This window comes from Protopterus annectens, chromosome 2.part0, assembly GCF_019279795.1.
Source record: "Protopterus annectens isolate FY-2018-M chromosome 2.part0, PAN1.0, whole genome shotgun sequence".
NCBI lineage: Eukaryota > Metazoa > Chordata > Ceratodontiformes > Protopteridae > Protopterus > Protopterus annectens.
Window position 1 is genome coordinate 1,388,760,905 of NC_056728.1, and position 19,827 is coordinate 1,388,780,731.

At 43.7% G+C, this 19,827-nt stretch overlaps 1 protein-coding gene across 4 annotated transcripts in view; it reads right to left on the reverse strand.

The window, feature by feature from the left end:
* The window catches only part of HADHB (hydroxyacyl-CoA dehydrogenase trifunctional multienzyme complex subunit beta), a 1,343,347-nt gene that overhangs the window by 127,720 nt on the left and 1,195,800 nt on the right, over nucleotides 1–19,827 (reverse strand). For all 4 annotated transcript variants that reach the window (XM_044061616.1, XM_044061615.1, XM_044061614.1 and 1 more), the window contains exon 15: nucleotides 18,185–18,349. In XM_044061616.1, coding sequence (XP_043917551.1) covers nucleotides 18,185–18,349 — 165 coding nt within the window. The remainder of the gene's footprint in view (nucleotides 1–18,184; nucleotides 18,350–19,827) is intronic.

A 19,827-nucleotide genomic window follows, 5' to 3' on the forward strand; every position in this document is an offset into this window, starting at 1 on the left:
AAGGGCCTTTTGGTTTATCAGCTATAACTTTCAACTGCGAGTCTGACACACACAAAGTACCCAAGTATAAAAGAGAAACTGGCTTTAAAAATGTTAAAGGATGACAAAAAAAAGAAGTTGTGTACTTGCCATAATGTTCCATGTTTGTAGTCCATCTTGCCTATATTCTTGCTGGATGGGTTCGGAGCAGATATTTGGCTCAGACTCTGCCTATACTAAAGCTTGAGAGCTTTTTCCTGGCTCGAGGCTAGCCCCTATCCCATGCTGCCCCTCATGGCAATTCTCCAGATCTAGTTTGCAAGAAAGTAATAAATACCTATCAGGTAATAAGAAGAAAGAATCTGTAAAAATACAGGAAGGGATTAGAAACATAATCCATTCCAGGTGGACAATAAAGAGCAAAGTCAGGCAGCCCCAAAAAGAGGTCCACTAGATCCCCCAGAAATGGGAAGGGTATTGGCGGGAGGGACATAAGAATATAGGCGAGATGGACTACAAACATGGAATGTTATTGTAAGTACATAACTTCTTTATGTTATATAGTCCTATCTCGCCGTAATTCTTGCTGGATGGGACAGTGTCCATAGCACCTTTATCCCGGGTGGCTCAAGCGAAGAGACTCTATAGCACAGTGCACCCAAAGGATGACCTGTCCCAGGAGGCCAAATCCAATTTGTAATGAGTGACAAATGTGTGGTCCTGCCCAAGTAGTTGCTGCACAAACAGTATCAACTGGGAGCCTAGATCTAAAGGCGCATGAAGTAGCTACAGCCCTAGTAGAGTGACCTTTAGCTTTTAACGGTAACTGTCTACCAGCTTGTTGATAAGCAAAGGATATGCTATCCGAAAGCCATTTTGAAAGAGTAATTTTTGAAACAGGTAAGCCTTTCCTTTTGTCAGAAAAGAAAACAAAAAGTTGATCAGATTTCCTGAATTCTTTGGTCCTGTGTATATAGAATCTGAGTATCCTGTCTATACTCTGATTTATTAGGGTGGTTTGGAAAAAACACAGGTAGCTCAATGGTAGTATTCAGCTTCTGTTCTGAGCATACCTTAGGGAAAAAGGAAGGGTTTGTCCTAAGAGAGACTCTATCCTTGTGAAAGATAATGTAAGGAGATCGAATAGTTAAGGGCTTGAAGTTCCGAGACTCTCCAAGCCGATGTTATAGCTACCAAGAACAGGGTTTTCCATGACAACAATTTTAAGTCTGACGACGAGGAAGGTTCCAAAGGGTGCAGACATCAAAGATGAGAGGACTATAGGTCCCAGGGTTCTAAAGGTTGTTTTATTGGGGGCCCAAGAAGAAGGACTCCTTTTAAGAAGATTTTACAGAGGGAGTGTTGCATGATTGGATTTCCCATGAAACCAAAATGGAAATTGGAAATGGCAGCTAACTGAACTCTTAACTGTAGCGGCTGACGCTCACTTCATGAAAAATTGTTAGGAAGGATGAAATGGATTCTAAAGAAGCTGTACATGGATCTAAGCCTCTGTTCGTAGCCCAAAGGGAAAACCTTTTCCATTTGCTAGAATATAGTTTCTGAGTGGAAGGTTTATGGGATGAAATTAGGATGTGTTTTGACCGTTGGGGATAACGGAATGCACCTGGCTATACGTAGAATTGGAGCAGCCATGCTGTCAATTTGAGGGTGTGGATGGAGGGGTGGAACTGTCCCTATTGATGAATCAGGAGATCTGGAGATGGGTCCAGAATCCATGGTTCCTCCAAAAGGTAGGGCCACAGGCAAGGAAACCAAACTTGTTGACGCCAGTAAGGAGCAATGAGGATCAAGGAACTCCTCAACTGTCTTGCTTTCTGTATTACTTTGGGTATGGGTGGAAAGGGAGGAAAGGCATCCTGGGGACCAATCATGAACTACAGCATCCCTGGATGACATCCCCAGATGGGGAATGAGGGCAAGTAGCTGCTGCATTTGGTGTTCAGGTGAGTGGCAAATAGATTGCAGCAAGGCTGGCCCCATTTGTGAAAGATCTCTTTCGCAACCATTGGATTCAGGGACCACTCAGGCATCAGACATGCTCGGCTGAGTTTTTGCACTATTACGTTAGATTTCCCCGGGATATGCATTGCTATCAGGAAGCGTTGAGTATCCATCACCCATTTTCAAACTCTTAAGGCCTCTCTGCAAAGCGGGTAAGACTTGGTTTCACCTTGTTCATGTACCACACAGCAAATATGTTTGTCTGACTGAACTGCAATTGTTCCAGTGGGAAGGGAGCTGTGAAGTGCTTGCAATGCATATAGCACCGCTCTCATCTCCAGAACAATGATGTGCAAGTGGTTCTCGTGGTTTTGCCAAGGTCCTTGGACTCTCCCCCCCCCCCCCTATCTGGGAAGCATCCGTGGTCAAAACTGCTTTCTCTTGGGGAGGAACAAGTGGACGACCCATGACAAGTTGTTTCATGTGTAACCACCATGTCAGATCCCTTTTGCATACGTTTGTTATTAATATCTGGTGAGATAGTGGAAGGTCTTGCATCGACCATTGTGCAACAGCATCCATTGGAAAATCCTCATATGTAGACGAGCAAGAGGAACTAATAAGATGGCGGAAGCCATAGTCCCTAGGACTTGAAGGACTACTCTGGCCTGGACTCTGTTTAATGAGGATCTGATCTGACTGCATAGAGATTCCGCTCTTTCCTGTGTTAGCTTTACTGACATGGTGGTTGTGTCTATTTCTGAGCCTAGATATACAATATGCTGCGAGGGAGATAAGACTGACTTTTGCAAGTTGACAATGATGCCTAGGCTGGCGCACAAGGATAGAGTCTCGTCCCTGGTCCTTATGAGTTGATGCTTGGTGGTAGCAGTGAGGAGCCAGTCATCTAGGTACGGAAACGCCTGGAAGCCTTGATGTCTCAGGTGAACCATTACCACTGCCATGCATTTGGTAAGCACTCTGGGGGCTGTAGTGAAGCCAAAGGGCAGTGTTCTGAACTGAAAATGGCTGGCTCCCAGCCGGAAGCGCAAGTGTCTCCTGGAGTGCCCGACCATTTTGATGTGGTAGTACACATCCTGGAGATCGACTGAGCACATCCAGTTGTCTTTCCCGATAAAGGGAAATATAGACTGCAGAGTGACCATTCGGAACTTTGATTTTCTTACATGCTTGTTGAGCCTGCTGAGATCTAGAATTGATCTCCAGTCCCCTGTCTTTTTTGGAACTAAAAAGATTCGAGAGTAAGTTCCGGATCCTACTTGCTCTGCGGGGACTTCTTGGATGACTCTCTTGTAGCAATAAGATGACCTCTGATGTTGCACGGTCTAGTTGGATGGGTGGTACGTCTGGAAGAGATCAGTTTGTTGGGGTTTTGGAAATAAAGGGAATCGGGTTACCTCTGGATATTACTGTGTGTACCCAACGATCTTGAGTGATAGTTAGCCAGGCGTTTGGGTACAGTGATATACGCCCCCCCCCCCCCCGACTGCCTCCAGAGATAGACAGTCGGGCAATCCCTCACGGTCGATGGAAGGGACGATCAGAGAAAATTTCTCCGTCTCCCTGATGTTGCGGACCTCCTCTGCCACGAGGGTGGCGTCTTCCTTTATATCCTCCCCCTCTCCCCCTGGAGGAGGGTTGACCTTGTGCCGGAGGAAAACCTTTTTGGGATCTGCGGAACCACATTTTCCCTCCTGTATTACCCTTGGGATAGGGTCCGGACAGGAGAGAGAAATAGACTCCATCGGCAGATGAGGTTTTTCCTTCCTGCTCGCACCTAGTCAAAGTCTCTTTCACTTGGGGTCCAAAAAGAGATGAACCATCAAAGGGAACGTTAGTGAAGGAAGACTTGAAGGATTCCATAAAATTACAAAGATGCATCCACGAATGTCTAATGAGAGCTATTCCTGCTGCAGCTGCCCTGCTCGCTCCATCTACCGCATATGAGATCAGCCTCATGGAGGAGTTAGCTATGGAAGTATGGGTGGGAGCTGCGCGGAAACGTTGTCCATGGAACCCGGAGCTACTGAACCCTGGAGGGTATATCTCCTAACTCTTCCAGGAGACCCCTCTGCAGACGAGTGAAATGAGTCAGGTAATACAGCGATCTTAGTGTAAATGCCGCTGAAGAAAAAGTACGCTTCCCGTACCGATCCATCGTCCTGGACTCCTTGTTAGGAGGATGGATATTAGAAGACTTCTCAGGTAATTCTTTCTTGGTGGCCGCTGCTACCACCATAGCATCAACTGGAACTCCCTTGCTAAGGAAAGACTTGTCCTCAGGTGCTGTCATAAATTTGTTTGGCCTCCTCGGGTCGGCTTCTACTGAATCTGGAGAGGTCCATGCTTTCCGCGAAATGACCCCCAAAAGTTGGTTATAAGGTGATGTCACCCAAGAGGTGGAAGGTCAGGAGCCAAAGGCCTCAAGATACACTGATTCATCCTCAGTAGGATGAGAGGTCTTCCAATCACCCCTCTGTCCAAGGATTTCTAGGATGTCACAGAAGGAGACATCCTCAGAGGGAGATCTGGGGGACCCTTCTGATTCCTCTAAATCAGTGTCTGATGTGACAGACTCAGGGGAGTCGACATGTTTCCTCTTACATAACCTCTTCTGAGAGAGCTCTCCAGTGGGAAAATCTGGGGAGGTCTCGGAAGAGGGGACACCTCCAATGGGGGCTACTTGGGCCTCTGGTTTCCTAGACTGTGGGGGTGGCAGAGGGGGGAAGAGGTTGCTGCCTGCTGCTGGTGGGACACAGGTTCCAAAGGAATGGCTTTGACAGAGGACAAAGCCTTCTCTATAGCTTCGAAAGCCTTTCCCCCTGCTCCGAAGACGACCTCTGCTCCGAGGGGGTAGATGGTTGACTCCTAGCAAGAGGGAACGGCTCCGAAGCAGAAGTGGGAGCCGAGGCTCTGAGAGGGAGGGTCAGTTCCGAAGAGAACCCAGGGTGACTGTCCCCCCTCGGAGTCGACACGAGAGCGTCTGCTCACAGAACCCTCGGCTCCAGACTGAGCCATCGAGTACAGAATAATTGGCTCCAAGGAAACAGGCTGAATCCCTGGAGCCGAAGGATCGAAGACAGAGGAACCTGACGTAATAGGCTCAGAGAGCGAAGCAGTCAGAGGAGGAACAGCTATCGGTACGGGGGACGGCTCCGAGTCCTTTGGGTCTGGAGGGGTCAATTTTCTAGACAGAGCTGGATCCGAAAGCAACCTCTTCACCACCCTCTCAATGTCCTCATCTGATAGGGTCCTGGAGGATTTGGTGGAGACTAAAAGAGACCTCCTCCTCTCCAAAATAGGAGATCTCAAAATAGGAGATAAAGTCTCAATGTCAGGCAAAACCTTTGGTACCGAAGACTGTCTCAGAACCGATGGAATAGACTGCACCGAAGATGAAGCAGAGTTATAACCGGAACTCCTTGGTTCCGACTCTTTAGAATTTTTGGTCAGCTCCAAAGTCGGGGCCGATGATTTCCTCTTTGAAGATTTTGGAGCTGCCTGACCAAGTTCCAGCTGTTCCTGGAAGGAACTGGTCATGAGACCCCTGTCAATAAGCTTTCTTTTCCTTTCGTTTAACACTCTTGTACTAAAAGCGTGACAGAAGGTGCAAGGTTCCTGTAAATGGGCTTCGCCCAGACAATATACGCAACTGGTGTGGCTGTCTGTAAGAGACCTTTTCTGCGCACACCTGTCACATTTTTGGAAGCCCAAAGGGCGATGATCCTTGTATTCCTTATCTTTAGACATAGATAAAAACTAAAAGTGTAAGGAAGAAGAAAAGTTTTTTTTTTTTTTATAACAGTCACACACACACAGGGAGGAAAGGACCTCTAACTTAATTGGGCACTACGGCCCTCTAATTTAAACGGGCCGTACAGTCCTAAGGGGGGAATAGGGGTTGAAAACTTTCAAAAAACAGGCGCACAATACAGAAGAAACTATTAAGGTATATATATGAAAGAAAAAGGTGATAGAAAAGGACTAAATAAGTAAAAAATTGTTCTACTTAGTCAACGAGACAGTAAGACACAACCTCAAAGCTTTTGCGGCAAACGAGATCTGGGGAATTGCCATGAGGCACCATGGGATAGGGGCTAGCCTCGAGCCAGTAAAAAGCTCTTGAGCTTTAATATAGGCTGAGTCGGAGCTGAATATCGGCTCCGAACCCATCCAGCAAGAATTACAGCGAGATAGGACTACATAACATATATAGTTATTAGACCAGCAGGCAAAGGTGGTGGGATTGTTTTATTAAATAAACAAAACTATAATGATAGAGTGTTACAGATGCTAAAAGATGAAACAACGTACACTGCTATTAATAGGTTACAGGTTACGAAAATGGTTCACAGCATTCATACAAAGCTGCCTGAGCTTGTGACTAAATAGCATCACAAAAGATCTTTAGTGACTTTTTTTTTTAGAATACAACACTCCACTATACCAATTATCAGTGGTCTCCCCAAGATACATAAGGATTGAAGTAATCCCCGGATGCATCCCACCGTATCAGGGAATGGATGGGCAACAGAACCCTTGTCGAAATGTGTTGAATACCAGCTGAAGAAAATTGAACAGACTCCTACCATCAAGGATACTGGACACTTTTGAGTACGGTCTCAGACTTTGTGAATTTGATGGACACCAGAGAAAATCTAATGGTCACTTTAGACGTTCACAGTCTTTTCACCGTTACATCAAATGACTATGGTGTCACTTCCATTAAAGTTTTTAGAATGTAACAGTGATATTGATTCCATCAAAACAGAACTTGTGTGTGCTTTACTAGATCTTAAATAATAATGTATTTATTTTTGACAAGGGCATTTACTGGCAGAGATGGTGTGTAGCTATGGGCACACTATTAACTGATTGGGAGACATCTAGGGTACTGAATGACAACAAACCATTTAGATCAGCTGTTAAGTTCTACAAACATTTTGTGGAAGACGTATTTGATATGAGGAGACACTCCTACGATGCTAAAGGACTCTAGCATATTTAGAAATGACTGCAGACTTTTAAGGTTTACCATGCACTATTCTGCCTTGGACATTAACTACTTAGATGTGTAAATCTTTATGGATGAGAAAGTTGATATGTGCACTGGACCTTACAGAAAAGACTGTAGGAGAAAATATTTTCCGTAGATGGAGCATGCATCCAGAATTAGTTTTTTCTAATGTTATAAAGAATCAAATCTCCTGATCTTCCAGACTCTGCACTACTGATCAAGGCTGGGAAACTAAAGCAAGATGATACTTTAGACACAAAAGAAATATTTTGGCTTCATCAGATAATACAGAGAAAACTGAAACCACTAAGCTGAGTTTGCCAACCACTCAGAAAAATAGACTTACTCTCACCTATACCAGTGACATTAAGCATATTTGTGATGATATTAGGAATAACTGCAAGATATTGCTACTTGACCCAATCAAAGATATTGTTGGCAGTGAACCTTCATTTAGTGAAATAAGGATCTCAAGCAGTTGCTTTTCTATACATACAATGTCTTGGGACAAGGTTTATTCAAATAGGGTGGCACATTTCCACGCAGGTCTTGTTCGAATTGCAGATACATTTCAGTGGAAAATGAGTTTATACATCCAGTTGTTGGGAGACATTACAGACGTTATGAGTATGCAGACTGCAAGACACGGCATGTGACATTTTATTTTATATATATATATATATATACACACACACACACACACACACACACACACACACACACAGATAGCAACATGCGTCTCTTGTCAGTGTTTTTACTTGGGTAAAACTGACCAAACATATTAGCGACAGTCAGCTAAGGGATATGAACAGTCCATTATGCAACCATATTTCTGAAAATTCAGGACATTAATTTTTGTTTACGGTCTTGCAAGTAGAAAAAGAAAATGTTTGAGGTGGTGATTTTACAATACAAACTGAGCAGCATGAAATGAAATGGATAGTGGAACTACAGGCATAACGGACACCTGGTCTAAACATTAATTTACCTTTCAAACATGCCTTTAAGTGGCAGAAATTGTGTAGAAAGCTAGGATTGTTTCCAGTATAGGCAATGCCTGAATAGAGATACTTATAGGTGCATAGGTAGGTACTAGGCTATCGGCCCAAGGGCCTACGTAAACCTAGCCAGCAAGGTACCATAGCTTATGCCACCCAAGAAAGTTATTTTCCTGTGCCACTGTCCAGCAGAGACACAGAAGTGATCCCCGGGGTGTATTTCCTATTTCTCATCCACTCATCAAGATTTTTCTTGAAGAGTGCTAATGAAGAACTTTGCTAGACATAGATGGGTAGTTTGTTCCAGAGTATAGGAAGTCTCTGGGACAGGAATCTATCCCTCCAGCGTGTCCTGTTTATTGTGGCGACAAGGTTTAGGTCCCTAGAGCGTGTAGCTTGGCGGGATTGGGAATTCTTTAGGTGTAGCATGTCCAACAGCTCTGGGTTTGACATAGCTTTATATGTTAGGCAGAGATCACCTCTGAGTAGGTGATATGCTACGGAGTAAAGCTGGAGTTTTTTGAGGCAGTCAGTGTAGGGCATTTGTTTGAGACCAGTAATCCTCTTTGTGAGGTACTTCTGTGGCCTTTCCAGCTGCTGCAGATGTCTTGTGAGGTACATTCTAAAAGGGGCGTTGTACTCTATAATGGGTCTAATGAGTGACAAGTAGAGGGGAACAATTACCTCTTTTTTCCTGGATGAGAACACTTTTATGATGGTGTGTGCCACGTAGAAGGACTTCCTGACTACTGTGGTGATGTGACTATCAAAGGAGAGACTACTGTCCACGTGGGTCCCAAGGTCTCTTATCACGCATTCGGTGTTAAGTAGATTGCTGCCTATGTGGTAGTTCATGGGTACAGAGTTTTTACCAAAGGGGATGACACTGCACTTTTTGGCATTGAGCTTGAGGCCATGGCTCTGACACCAGGCATCTGTCTCAGTGAGGCCCTTCTGTAGGATGTCCACATCATTTGGAGACTTGATTTGCTTTATGAATATACACTCCTTAGATCTTCATAATCCATTCAGGATTAAATATACTTTGGAAGAAGAACTGAATATATATACTGCAAACATTTTAAAGAGCATCGGCTATTTATTTTTACTATTTCTATCTTACTTTTACTATTTCAATTCATGACCTTACATCTAATGAAAGTAAATTCTGCTACAACACTGCGTGATTAGTTGGATAACAGAACTAGAATTTTATTGGACATTTGACTTTAATGTGGACCTATCCACATTGAAGAGGTGTAGATTCATCCGAAGATACAGATTGGTCAACTAAAAGGTAGTGTCTGAAAGGAGCTATTTAATTCTACTATAACACTGTGATTCTGTTATCCAGCTGATTTCATAATCTTACTGGATACTTGATTTGAGTGTGAACCTATCCACACTGAAGAGGTATAGAGTCATGTGGAAGATGCTGATTGGATAACTAAAAGGCAATGTCTGAAAGGAGCAACTTTGATCACAGGATCATCATAGGAGGTTACTAGGCTAATGGCCCTGGGGCCCTTACAAGCCTAGCCAAGAGTTTATCCCTAAAAAAAAAACCTGCCGCCCCCGTCAAGGAGGGGCACAGGTGGAACCCCTGGGATAAATTTGTGGTCTCCCATCCACTCATCAAGACTGCGCTTGAAGAGCATCAGCGAGGTACTATGTTTGACGTGTATGGGAAGTCCATTCCAGAGACGGAGCAGCCTCTGAAAGACAAACCTATCTTTCCAGCAGGTTTTGTTGATTTCGAATAATAGATTTAGGCCTTTCGAGAGGGTAATGTACAAGGAGTTAGACTTAAGGATATGGAGCATCTCAAGTAGGGCAGGGTCTGAGATTGTAGGCGAGACACAGATCACCTTTGAGCAATTTGTACAATACAGAGTAGGGCCGACAGTGATTTCAGCCTGTCCGCATAGGACAGGTGTCGGAGGCCATGGATTCACTTTCTGAGGTATTTCTGTGGCCTTTCCAGTTGGTGCAGGTGTTTGGAGAAGTACATACCAAATGGGGTGTTATACTCAATTACTGGCCTAATGAGGGAGGGGTACAGAGAGGTAATAACCTTTTTTCTGGATGCTATCCCTTTATGAGATGAACCAAGTAAAAGGCTTTACTGACCACTGCTGATACATGATGGTCAAATTTGTTAGTTTTGACTATAAATGCTTTATATTACCTTCTAATGGCAGATCTGAAGAAGGGTTTAACGCGAAAGCACTTATCCTGACACTAAGTTTTTATTTTTCACTTTTTATTAAAGAAGAATTTTATGATAGTCAGCCTGGTGAGTGCCTTGGTTTTGTTTTTTATACATATTATACATATTATACAAGTGCGTACCTTTGACTGCCAAAGAGTAATGTCTGTGGATTCTTACATACATATATAAATATACAGCAAGATAGGGAAAAAAAACTACCAGCAATGTTAGAAAAAGAGTACAATTAATGTACTAAGAAAGGTAGAATGTGAAGAAAAACTTTAGAGAAAGGTTTCCAAAAAGAAAATGGTTAACTTAGCTTGGGAGCTCTGGCAAACGTGTCTGTCTCCAAAAGCAGCAAAAGAGATCCGAGGTAACTGGGAGAGGAGCGCTGTGGGTAGGGCTTAAGTTCAAGAGTTTTTGGACACCGTGAGATGTGGCAACGGCAAAGTCAGTTCCAAGGATCAGAATAGAACCCGGTAGTCAAGGATACAATGAAAATCGACAACTTCAGCTCCGTATTTATGGGGACATGCTAAAATTAAGTATTTAGGAGCATGGATTAAAAATGATTCTGGCGTGGCAGCCAAGGATAGGTGGGAAGAGACTAAACAAAAGCTAAAAACTGAGAAATTGAAAGTTCTGTTATATGGTTATGGATAGTAAGATACAAGCAATTAAAATGTTTTAGTGCCTTTAATCTTTCACAGGTCAGGCATATTTTTACCAAACAGAGGAAAAGTTGTGGACAGCAATTAAAGAGCCAAAGGATGTTATCTGGGACGGGAAGACAGCAAGAGTCATGTGGGATAAGTTGAGTCCTCCAACAGAACAGGGCAGACTGGAATTACCAGCTTTGAAGAGGTACTGCAGCGCTACACAGTTAAGGCTCCTATACATAGCAAAGCAGAGGCCTAAAATTCAAAGTGGAAAGTGATGATGAAATGGGGGAAGCTTAAGAAACAAGGAGAGACTGGGATTTTGGATGCAGACCTTTAAAGACAGTAACAATAATCATACAGAATATTCTACTCAAAGTAACAGAAAGTATTCTAAGAACTAAGCCAACACTGGAATGGAGAAAGAAGATTCTGCTGATAGGGATGACTGCAATTAGGCATACAGGCAATAGGCAAGAGGGGGCAGAAATTTATTGGAAAAAACTGGCAAAGGAACCAAGGTATTGGGAAGAAGTAACTAGACAAGAAAGGAAATAGACTGGGAAGATGTCAAGAATTTATTTTAACTGCAAGTTAGAGATTGCCTTCCCTATCAAAGATGGACATCAGAGTACAGGCAAAGAGAAAGAAAAAGAGAGGTCCTAAACAAAATGCCAGCACTGGTAAGAGTTTTTAATAGAATCTAGAAAGTACAGTTGTGTACACTTACCATAAATGTAGATAAGTGTATTCACTATTGCAGTCATTACATTTGGGTTATCTGCCTGCAGGTAGCCCCCAGCTGTCCTGAATATCAAAGTCTTGGATTCCTGTGTCAGATGCAGTCTCTTCTTCCATGACGTCAGGTCGTCAGAGGTATAAAACATGCAGCAGACGCCATTACATCAGTTTTTTCTTGCCCCAGATGTTAGGTGCCCCCACAATGGGAAGCAAGTATATGATATGTTACACGTCCATTCAAAAGCAAACACACCAGAAAGATTAAAACAAGAAGCAAAGGTAGAGCCAGGAGAAGTCAGGAGGCTGGAGGGAGGGTATCCAGGACTGCAACAGTGAATACACTCGAACATCTACATTTATGGTAAGTGTACACAACTGTACTATGTTCTTTGTGTTTCACTGTTGCAGTCATTACATTTGGGTTAATTCCCAAAGCTAAGGAAGGTAGGAGGAAGTTAAAGAGCATTAGGGCCAGCTATTAAGCCCTGCAAGACTGCAGTGGCAAAACCAGCTCTGGATTTAGAAAAAATGGGCATGTGGTAATGCTTGGTGAAGGTATGTACAGAGCTCCAGATAGCAGCTTCTAGGATGTCCCTGGTAGGGACTCCTCTGAGAAAGGGTGCAGAGGTAGATGCAGCCCTGGTGGAATGTGATCTTATCCCCTTATGGGGTAGGTTTTCCATGGTGCTTATAGCAGAAATGAATGCAATGGGCTATCCATTTAGAAATGGTTTGTTTTGAAATGGCCTTCCCCTCTGCCCCTGCAGCAAAGCCAACTAGCAGCGATTCAGATTTTCTGAGAGAATTAGTCCTGTCCAAATAAAATCTAAGTTGTCTGTGCACATCCAAGGAGTGCAGTATTCGTTCTCCTTTGTTTTGTGGATTAAGGAAAAAAGTAGGCAAATGAATGGACTGATTTAGGGCCACACTAGACACCACCTTGGACATAAAGGAAGGATTGGTCCTGAGGGAAACCCTGTCTGCATGGAATATAATGAAGGGTTCCACTGCCTTAAGAGCCCGTAATTCAGACACTTTTCTTGCTGAAGTGAAGGCTAGAAGGAAGGCGGTTTCCCAAGAAAGGAATTTCAACTCTGCAGTTGCAGCTGGTTAAAATGGAGGGTGAGCAAGCTTTTCCAATACAAAGTTAAGGTCCCAGGCAGGAGTAGTGGCTCGCCTGAGGGGTCTTAAATTTTTAGCCTCTCTGAGGAATTGCTTTAGCAGAGGGTGAGAGAAGAGGGGAGGTTCAGTATTATACTGCGCTGAAATGGCAGAGGCATGAATTTTAACTGATGAGAAGGATAGGCCCTTGTGGTGCATTTCTGTTAAGTACTGAAGAATATGAGGTAAGCTGGGCACCGCTGTGCCCATCTCCTGAGTCTGGCTCCAGAAACAGTATCTTTTCCACTTTTCAGCATAGGATTTTCTAGTACTAGGCCTCCTTGCTTCTGGAATGACATCCAGCACCTGCTTACTGAGGGATGCTATTGGAGAGCTGAAGGAATTAGCCAGGCTGCAAGGTTCAGGGTTTGAAGCTGAGGGTGCAAAATCTGGCCCGCCAGCTGGGACAGCAGGGAAAGTGTCTGAGGTAGGTGCCATGGCTCCAGCAGTACCATATCGCGCAAGAGGGAGTACCAGTGCTGGCGAGGCCAGTCTGATGCAATCAGTATTGCCCTTGGCTTGTCATGTTTGATCTTTAGCAGAACCTTTGAGAGGAAAGGCAGAGGGGGAAAGGCATAAACTGAGAGGCTTTCCCAGGTATAGGACAGGGCATCCACTTTCCAAGCTCGACTGTGGGGAGTCCTTGTGCAGAATTTGTCCAATTGATAGTTCTGAGGGGAGGCAAACAGGTCCATCTCTGGAGTCCCCCATTTGTTCCTCAAGAGATTGAATATTTTTGGTTCCAGTTTCCATTTGTGTGGGTCCATGAGATTTCTGCTTAGGTCATCTTGCCAGTAGATTTAGCTTGCCTGGCAGGAATTGAGCTTGTAGGTGCACTTGGTAGCTCAAGGCTGTGTTCCACAGAGCCATGGCTAGTCTGCCGGGAGGGTACGAGTGGGTTCCTTCCTACTTGTTTATGTACCACATAACTGTGGTGCTGTCTGTCTATCAATAATTGTCCTGGAAAGATGTTGTCTTTGAAGGCTGTCAGGGAATTCTGTACAGCTAACATTTCTTTTTGGTTGACATGCAGGTGCATCTGACTCGGGTTCCATTTGCCCTGAATGCACTGCTCTGCCAAAGTGAGCCCCCATGCATAGTCTGATGCATCTTTAGTCAGGGTTTGGGCAGCAGGGGGTAGATTGAAAGTGAGCCCCTTGTTGAGGTGGCAGGCCTCTGCCCACTAAAGGAACTCTGTCTTTTTACAAGGAATGATAGGAATCATTGATTCCAGGTCCTGAGAACATTGACACCATAGGCTTTTTAGATACCATTGTAGTTTCCTCATATGCAGTCTTGCATATGGAATTAGTAAAATGCAAGAGGCCATGGACCCCAGGGCTTGCAAAATTTTCCTTGCAGATAGCTGGGTCTTTGTGGCCAGCAGTTTGAAGTAGGCTGTCAAATAAACTTGTTTCTCTGGCATGAGGTAAGCCATTTGGGAAGTTGTGTTCAAGCTTACTCGCAGGAATACAATCTGTTGGCAGGGTACCAGATGAGATTTCTTTTCGTTTATGGTGTACCCCAGCGAAGTTAGAAGTTTCTTTACAAATGCCAGATGTTTTAATAGCATGCCCTGGCTTTCTGTCTGAATTAGACAATCGTCCAGGTATGGATATACTTGAATATTTCTCTGCCTGCAAAATGCAATGGCTGGAGCTAGACACTGTGAACACCCTGGGTGCAGTAGATAAGCCAAAGGGAAGTGCAGAGAACTGACAGTGCATGGAGCCTGCTCTGAAGAGTAGGTATTTCCTGCAAGATTCCCTTATTGGAATGTGCAGGTAAACTTCCTTTAAGTCTAAGGTTGCCAACCAGGCATCTTTGCCTAGCATAGGAAGCAGCTGTTGAAGTGTTAGCATTTTGAATTTTGGGATTATCAAAAAGGTGTTTAGAATAGAGAGGTCCAGGATAGTATGCCAGGTGCGGCCTTTTCTGGGTACCAGGAAAAGTCTCGAGTAAAAACCTTGTCCCCTTTCTTCTGCTGGGACAGGTTGAATAGCCCTGATACTTAGAAGAGAGAGAACCTGTTGTTGAACCTCTGCCCACTGATTTGGGGGTAAGTCTGGCCAACCGTTTGGGGTTGGTAAGGTGTGGAAGTGGAATCTGTATCCTTGTAAAACTATACTTAAAACCCATTTGTCCTGGTAATGAGTTCCCAGTTTTTTGCATGCAGTGCGAGCTTTCCTTCTAAGGGAGCAGGCAGTTGGAGCAGGGCTTGGAAGGGTTAAGGTTAAATCACTGTGGCAGTTTTCCACAGGGGGGGTGTCTTACTACTTCCAGCTTTGGAAGTGGGAGCCCCTCCACTGCTTAGGTCTGTGTGCACCTTGAGACTGTAGCCTAGGTGGTCTGCTGTTCTTGGGTTTGGACTGAGAAGGCCTGGAAGAGACTGGAAAGGACCAATTCTTAGAAAGCCAATGCCTACTAAATCCGGGAGGCTGTACTTGCAGGAAATCTTTAACAGTTTACATAGATTTAGCTTCTTCCTCCATCTTTTTAAGAACAACTTCTGCTTTGTTGCCAAACAGGCGGTCTTGGTTTAAGGAAGCATCCAGTAATTTAGCTTTAACATGATCTGGCAAGTTTTGTTCCTTAAGCCAAGCATACCTTCTAAGTACATACCCAGTGACAGCCGCCCTGCAAGATGCTTCTAAAGAGTCAAAACCACATTGCAAAGTATGCTTACCAACTTGTTCAGCAGACTGCATTAAATCCTGTAATTCTTTATGTTCAGCACAGTCAGGAATCAACATCATTTTCTGTTTAAGTAGTCCCATAATATGCTGCTGATGCTTTAACATAAGAAACTGCAATTTAAGGCCCTAATGGCCAAAGTAGCAGAAGTGTATACCTTCTTACTCCATCTGTCCAAGGCCCTGGAATCTCTATCAGAGAGGGTAGGGTTTTTGGCAGCAGTAGCCTTAATCCTTAATGCCCTTTGGTCCTTGCGAAATGGTCTCTGGATCCGCAGTAGGATTCTTGGAAGAGGAACTTGTGAGAGTCAGGTACTCTGTAATACTGGTCAGGTTTTCTGGGAGCTGGAGGCAAAGTGTCTGGGGTCAGGCTAGATTCCAAGAAGGCAACATCTACAATGTCCAGAACAGGAGGGATAGCTAAAGGCCTGTGGTTGAGGGAGGAGTAAGAATTCCCTAAGCCTCTTTTTGGAGTCAGAGTAATCCTGGCTTTCCCAGTGAACATGCTCCCTAAGGTTTCTCCAAAAGAAAAATCTTCTGGAGGGGAAGCAGAGGGAATGGAGCAGATTCTGATGTTCTTCGTGTTTCACTGTTGCAGTCATTACATTTGGGTTATCTGCCTGCAGGTAGCCCTCAGCTGGCCTGAATATCAAAGTCTTGGATTCCTGCATCAGAATCCACATAGGTAGATAATGGCAAATCCTGGTAATCAGAAGAAACAGAAATTTCAGAATCCTGATCAGAAGAATCAGAAGGAAAATCAGTTCTAAGTCTCAGAGGGGGAAGGTTGGCTTCCCCTAACTAAAGTAATAAGGTCTTCAGCCATTCTAAGCATTTGTTTTTTAGGCATATGGGCCTGACCATGCGGTTTGGATGTTGGTTTTCTAGATGTGGGTTGAGTTTTAGGCCTTGATGAAGATGGCATTGGTTTGAAATGCAAATCTGTAGGCGTGAATACACCCTCAGAAGCCGGTGCCTGCACAGCGGCTCCAGACCCATCCAAGGTAGAGACATCCACAGGTTCCACAGTCGAAGAAGCATCTCGCTGCATACCGGACTCTGAATGGGTCTCAGTAGAGGCCTGCGAATCTGAAGTAGCGGGTATCAGGGGCTGCAAAAGCGCCTCACAGAGTACTGGTGACTAGCTTAATGGAAGCGTCGTCGGCAGTTTTGGACCTATGTGGTCTGTCTCTGTCTTTATCTTTACGTTTTTTCGGAATGTCGGTAGTCGGATGGCTTACCAAAGCCATTTCTGGATAGTTATACAGAGTACCAGAATAATTTGCTACAAAAATAGACTGACGACGAATAGTTCGGGGGTTGAATAAGGTACAAAACTGACAGTGAGAGACGTCATGGTCTGGGCCTAAGCAAGGAATGCAGTATGAATGAAAGTCTTTATGAGGTATTTGCTTTCCACAGGTAAGACAATTGTGAACTTTTACTGACATCGGTTAAGAGCAAGAAAAAGGATCCCGAACGGGGTACTCAGCTTTTTGGAAGACTTCTGTTCTGAAACTCGAAAATGAAAATTTCAGGAGTCAGAAGACCGGCACTTGCGAACTGCTTCTGCTTCGGGCACTGCACAGGAAGAAAGACTGATGTAATGGTGTCGGCTGCATGTTTTATACCCCTGACAACCTGACGCCATGGAAGGAGAGAGAGTATCCGACGCAGGAATCCAAGACTTTGATATTCAGGCCGGCTGAGGGCTACCTGCAGGCAGATAACCCAAATGTAATGACTGCAACAGTGAAACACGAAGAACATCAGAATCTGCTCTTAAAAAAAATGAATAATTAGTACATCATATAAAATACTGCATAACAACTACAAGAATCAATTAGAAGAGGTCAGAAAGGATTAGGAAAATAAATTAGATAAGCAATTCACAAAGAAACAATGAGGGGATATATATGTAGGTCCCCCAAATATGCAACAAACTATAGAAGACGTAAGATTTTTGCTTGGAAATGTTTACATAAATATTTTTATACCCCAAGTAGACTCCAGAGAATATTCCTCAGGTAGACACCAAATGCTGGAGGTGTGATGGGGAAGAAAGAGATATTCGAGAATGAATATATTTTCTGGGAGTGTATAAGTTGGAAGACTGCAGACAACTCTATCAGAAATACTGGGTGAGCAAACTGGTTTAACTAGGGAAATGATTTTTCTGAGCTATGATACAGAATCGGAATTGCATACACATAGTAAAGCCTTACTGCGTCTAATTATGGCAGCTGCCAAAAAAAGCAATCACTAGAAAATGGAACTCAAAGTTAAACCAGCAGTGCTAGTAGTGACTATAGTAGCAGAAATAAAATAACTGGAATTGGGATAATCAGAAAAGGGTAGGAGTGAATTACATAGGAAAAATGGGAATTATGGGGTGAATACAGGGGAGGGATGAGGTTTAAAAGAAGGCAGGATCTGAATGAGCTATTAAATTTTTGACTGACAATGATTGGGTTGACAGTAGGTGATGTGTAATGTTTGCAACTAAAATTGTGTCAATATGGTTTGCAATGTAAAATGCTTGCAACTTAGATTATGCCAATTTGGTTTGTTTTCATTAATGTAAATGTAGGACTGCCTATGTCATAAATGATAATTTAATAAAGATGCTTCTTGTTAAAAAAAAAAAAGGCTCCACTGGGAAAGAGCGCTTATGCACCACAGCAGCAACAATTCAGCACGACTTGTGAACTCTTGACTATGCACAATCACTCTAATACCTGTCCTCCAGCTGCACAGGCTGCTACCAGTGCATACTGTCCTCCTTCCTTCTGCAGACGATGAGCAGCTGTAGTTACAAGTCGACAGCCAGTAGCAGCAAAGGGATGTCCCAAGGACAAAGACCCACCCCAAGTGTTTAACTTCGCCAATGCAGGAGCTCCAACCTACAAAAGAGAGAAACATTTTAGCAAGGGACTGAAAGTCTAGTGTTTTTTTTTTTTTTAAATTGTTCTAGCCAAATCTTGACAATCAACCAAGCACATATGTATCTGACAAAATGTTAGCCACAACCAGACCCACATAACTTCCAACATACTCTACAGAACATTTCATAAACTGTAACCGCTAGGAATCAGTGAAATATACAGTGTACAAAAAACAGCTGGTGTGTATATGCGCGTGTCAATGTACTTCAAATGACTTATCCTTACGTATGTAACAGTAATTAACCCTCCTGATAATCTCTGACCTAGTACTTTACAAAATGACAACACTCATGTATATTAATATGATATAGCTACAAATCCAAACGGTTCTTCCTTACCGCTGTAAACAGTTAAGTACTTAACACAGCAAGAGATGAAGATGATCCGATTCCAACCTCTTCAACCTCTAGAACTTCAAAGGCACAAGTCTGCTTGGCACCCAAAACTTTCCCAGGTTCTAGTCTCCTCCTCCACTTATAATGCACAGCACTGCTGTCTTAGTCTTCAGATTTCCAAGTATGTTGCTCAAGAGCTAAGCAGTAACTAACACTATCCTCCTACTTAAATCTCTCCTATGCTTTATCTCACTGAACAGACTAAAGGAGAGAAAAGGGTGGGTGCGTTGAAAAGGATGGATCTGGATCACTTGGATATTATATGTTAAATATACAACCTTCGTATCTAGAATGGTTCATTTCAACCTCCAAAAAGGTGTCTCATAAATGAATCCTATACAATATGTAGGCCTGAAAGGAGGACCTTTCCCCAAAAGATCACATCCAGCTTACTGTGACTTGAAAAAGTATGCAGTAAAGCCCAAGCTGCAGCCATACAAATCTCATCAACAGAGGTGCTATTTAGAAATTCCCTAAAAGTAGCCACTGCCCTAGCAGAAAAAGAAGTTATGTACTCACCATAACGTTCCATCTGAGTAGGTACTTCATTTGTCTGCAACCTGTGGGTATCGGATCAGACTTCGGATCCGAGCCGGCAGCTTTGCAAGCTCCAAGATCCGAGCTCCTAGCTCCTCCCCCCTACCCATAATCCCCTGCTACCAACCACATTACCTCAGATCGTTTTTTTTTGCCTTACCAACCTGGAAACATGAAAAACAAATCGACTGTAAAGGTGATCAGAAAGAAATCCCGAAAGGTTCGGGGGATGGCAGGGGGGGTCGGTTGCAGACAAATGAAGTACCTACTCAGATGGAATGTTATGGTGAGTACATAACTTCTTTATCTGAAGTAGTTACTTCATTTGCTCTGCAACCTGTGGGACAGAGTCCCCAGCTACCTTATAAGAACCTGGGTGGTCCTTACGGAAGGATATTCCGAGCCAAAAGAAGCCCTACTTCTCGAAATCACATCTAATTTATAATGAGAAATGAACGTATGAGAAGAGGACCAAGTAGCTGCTGAACATATGTCGTCCACTGG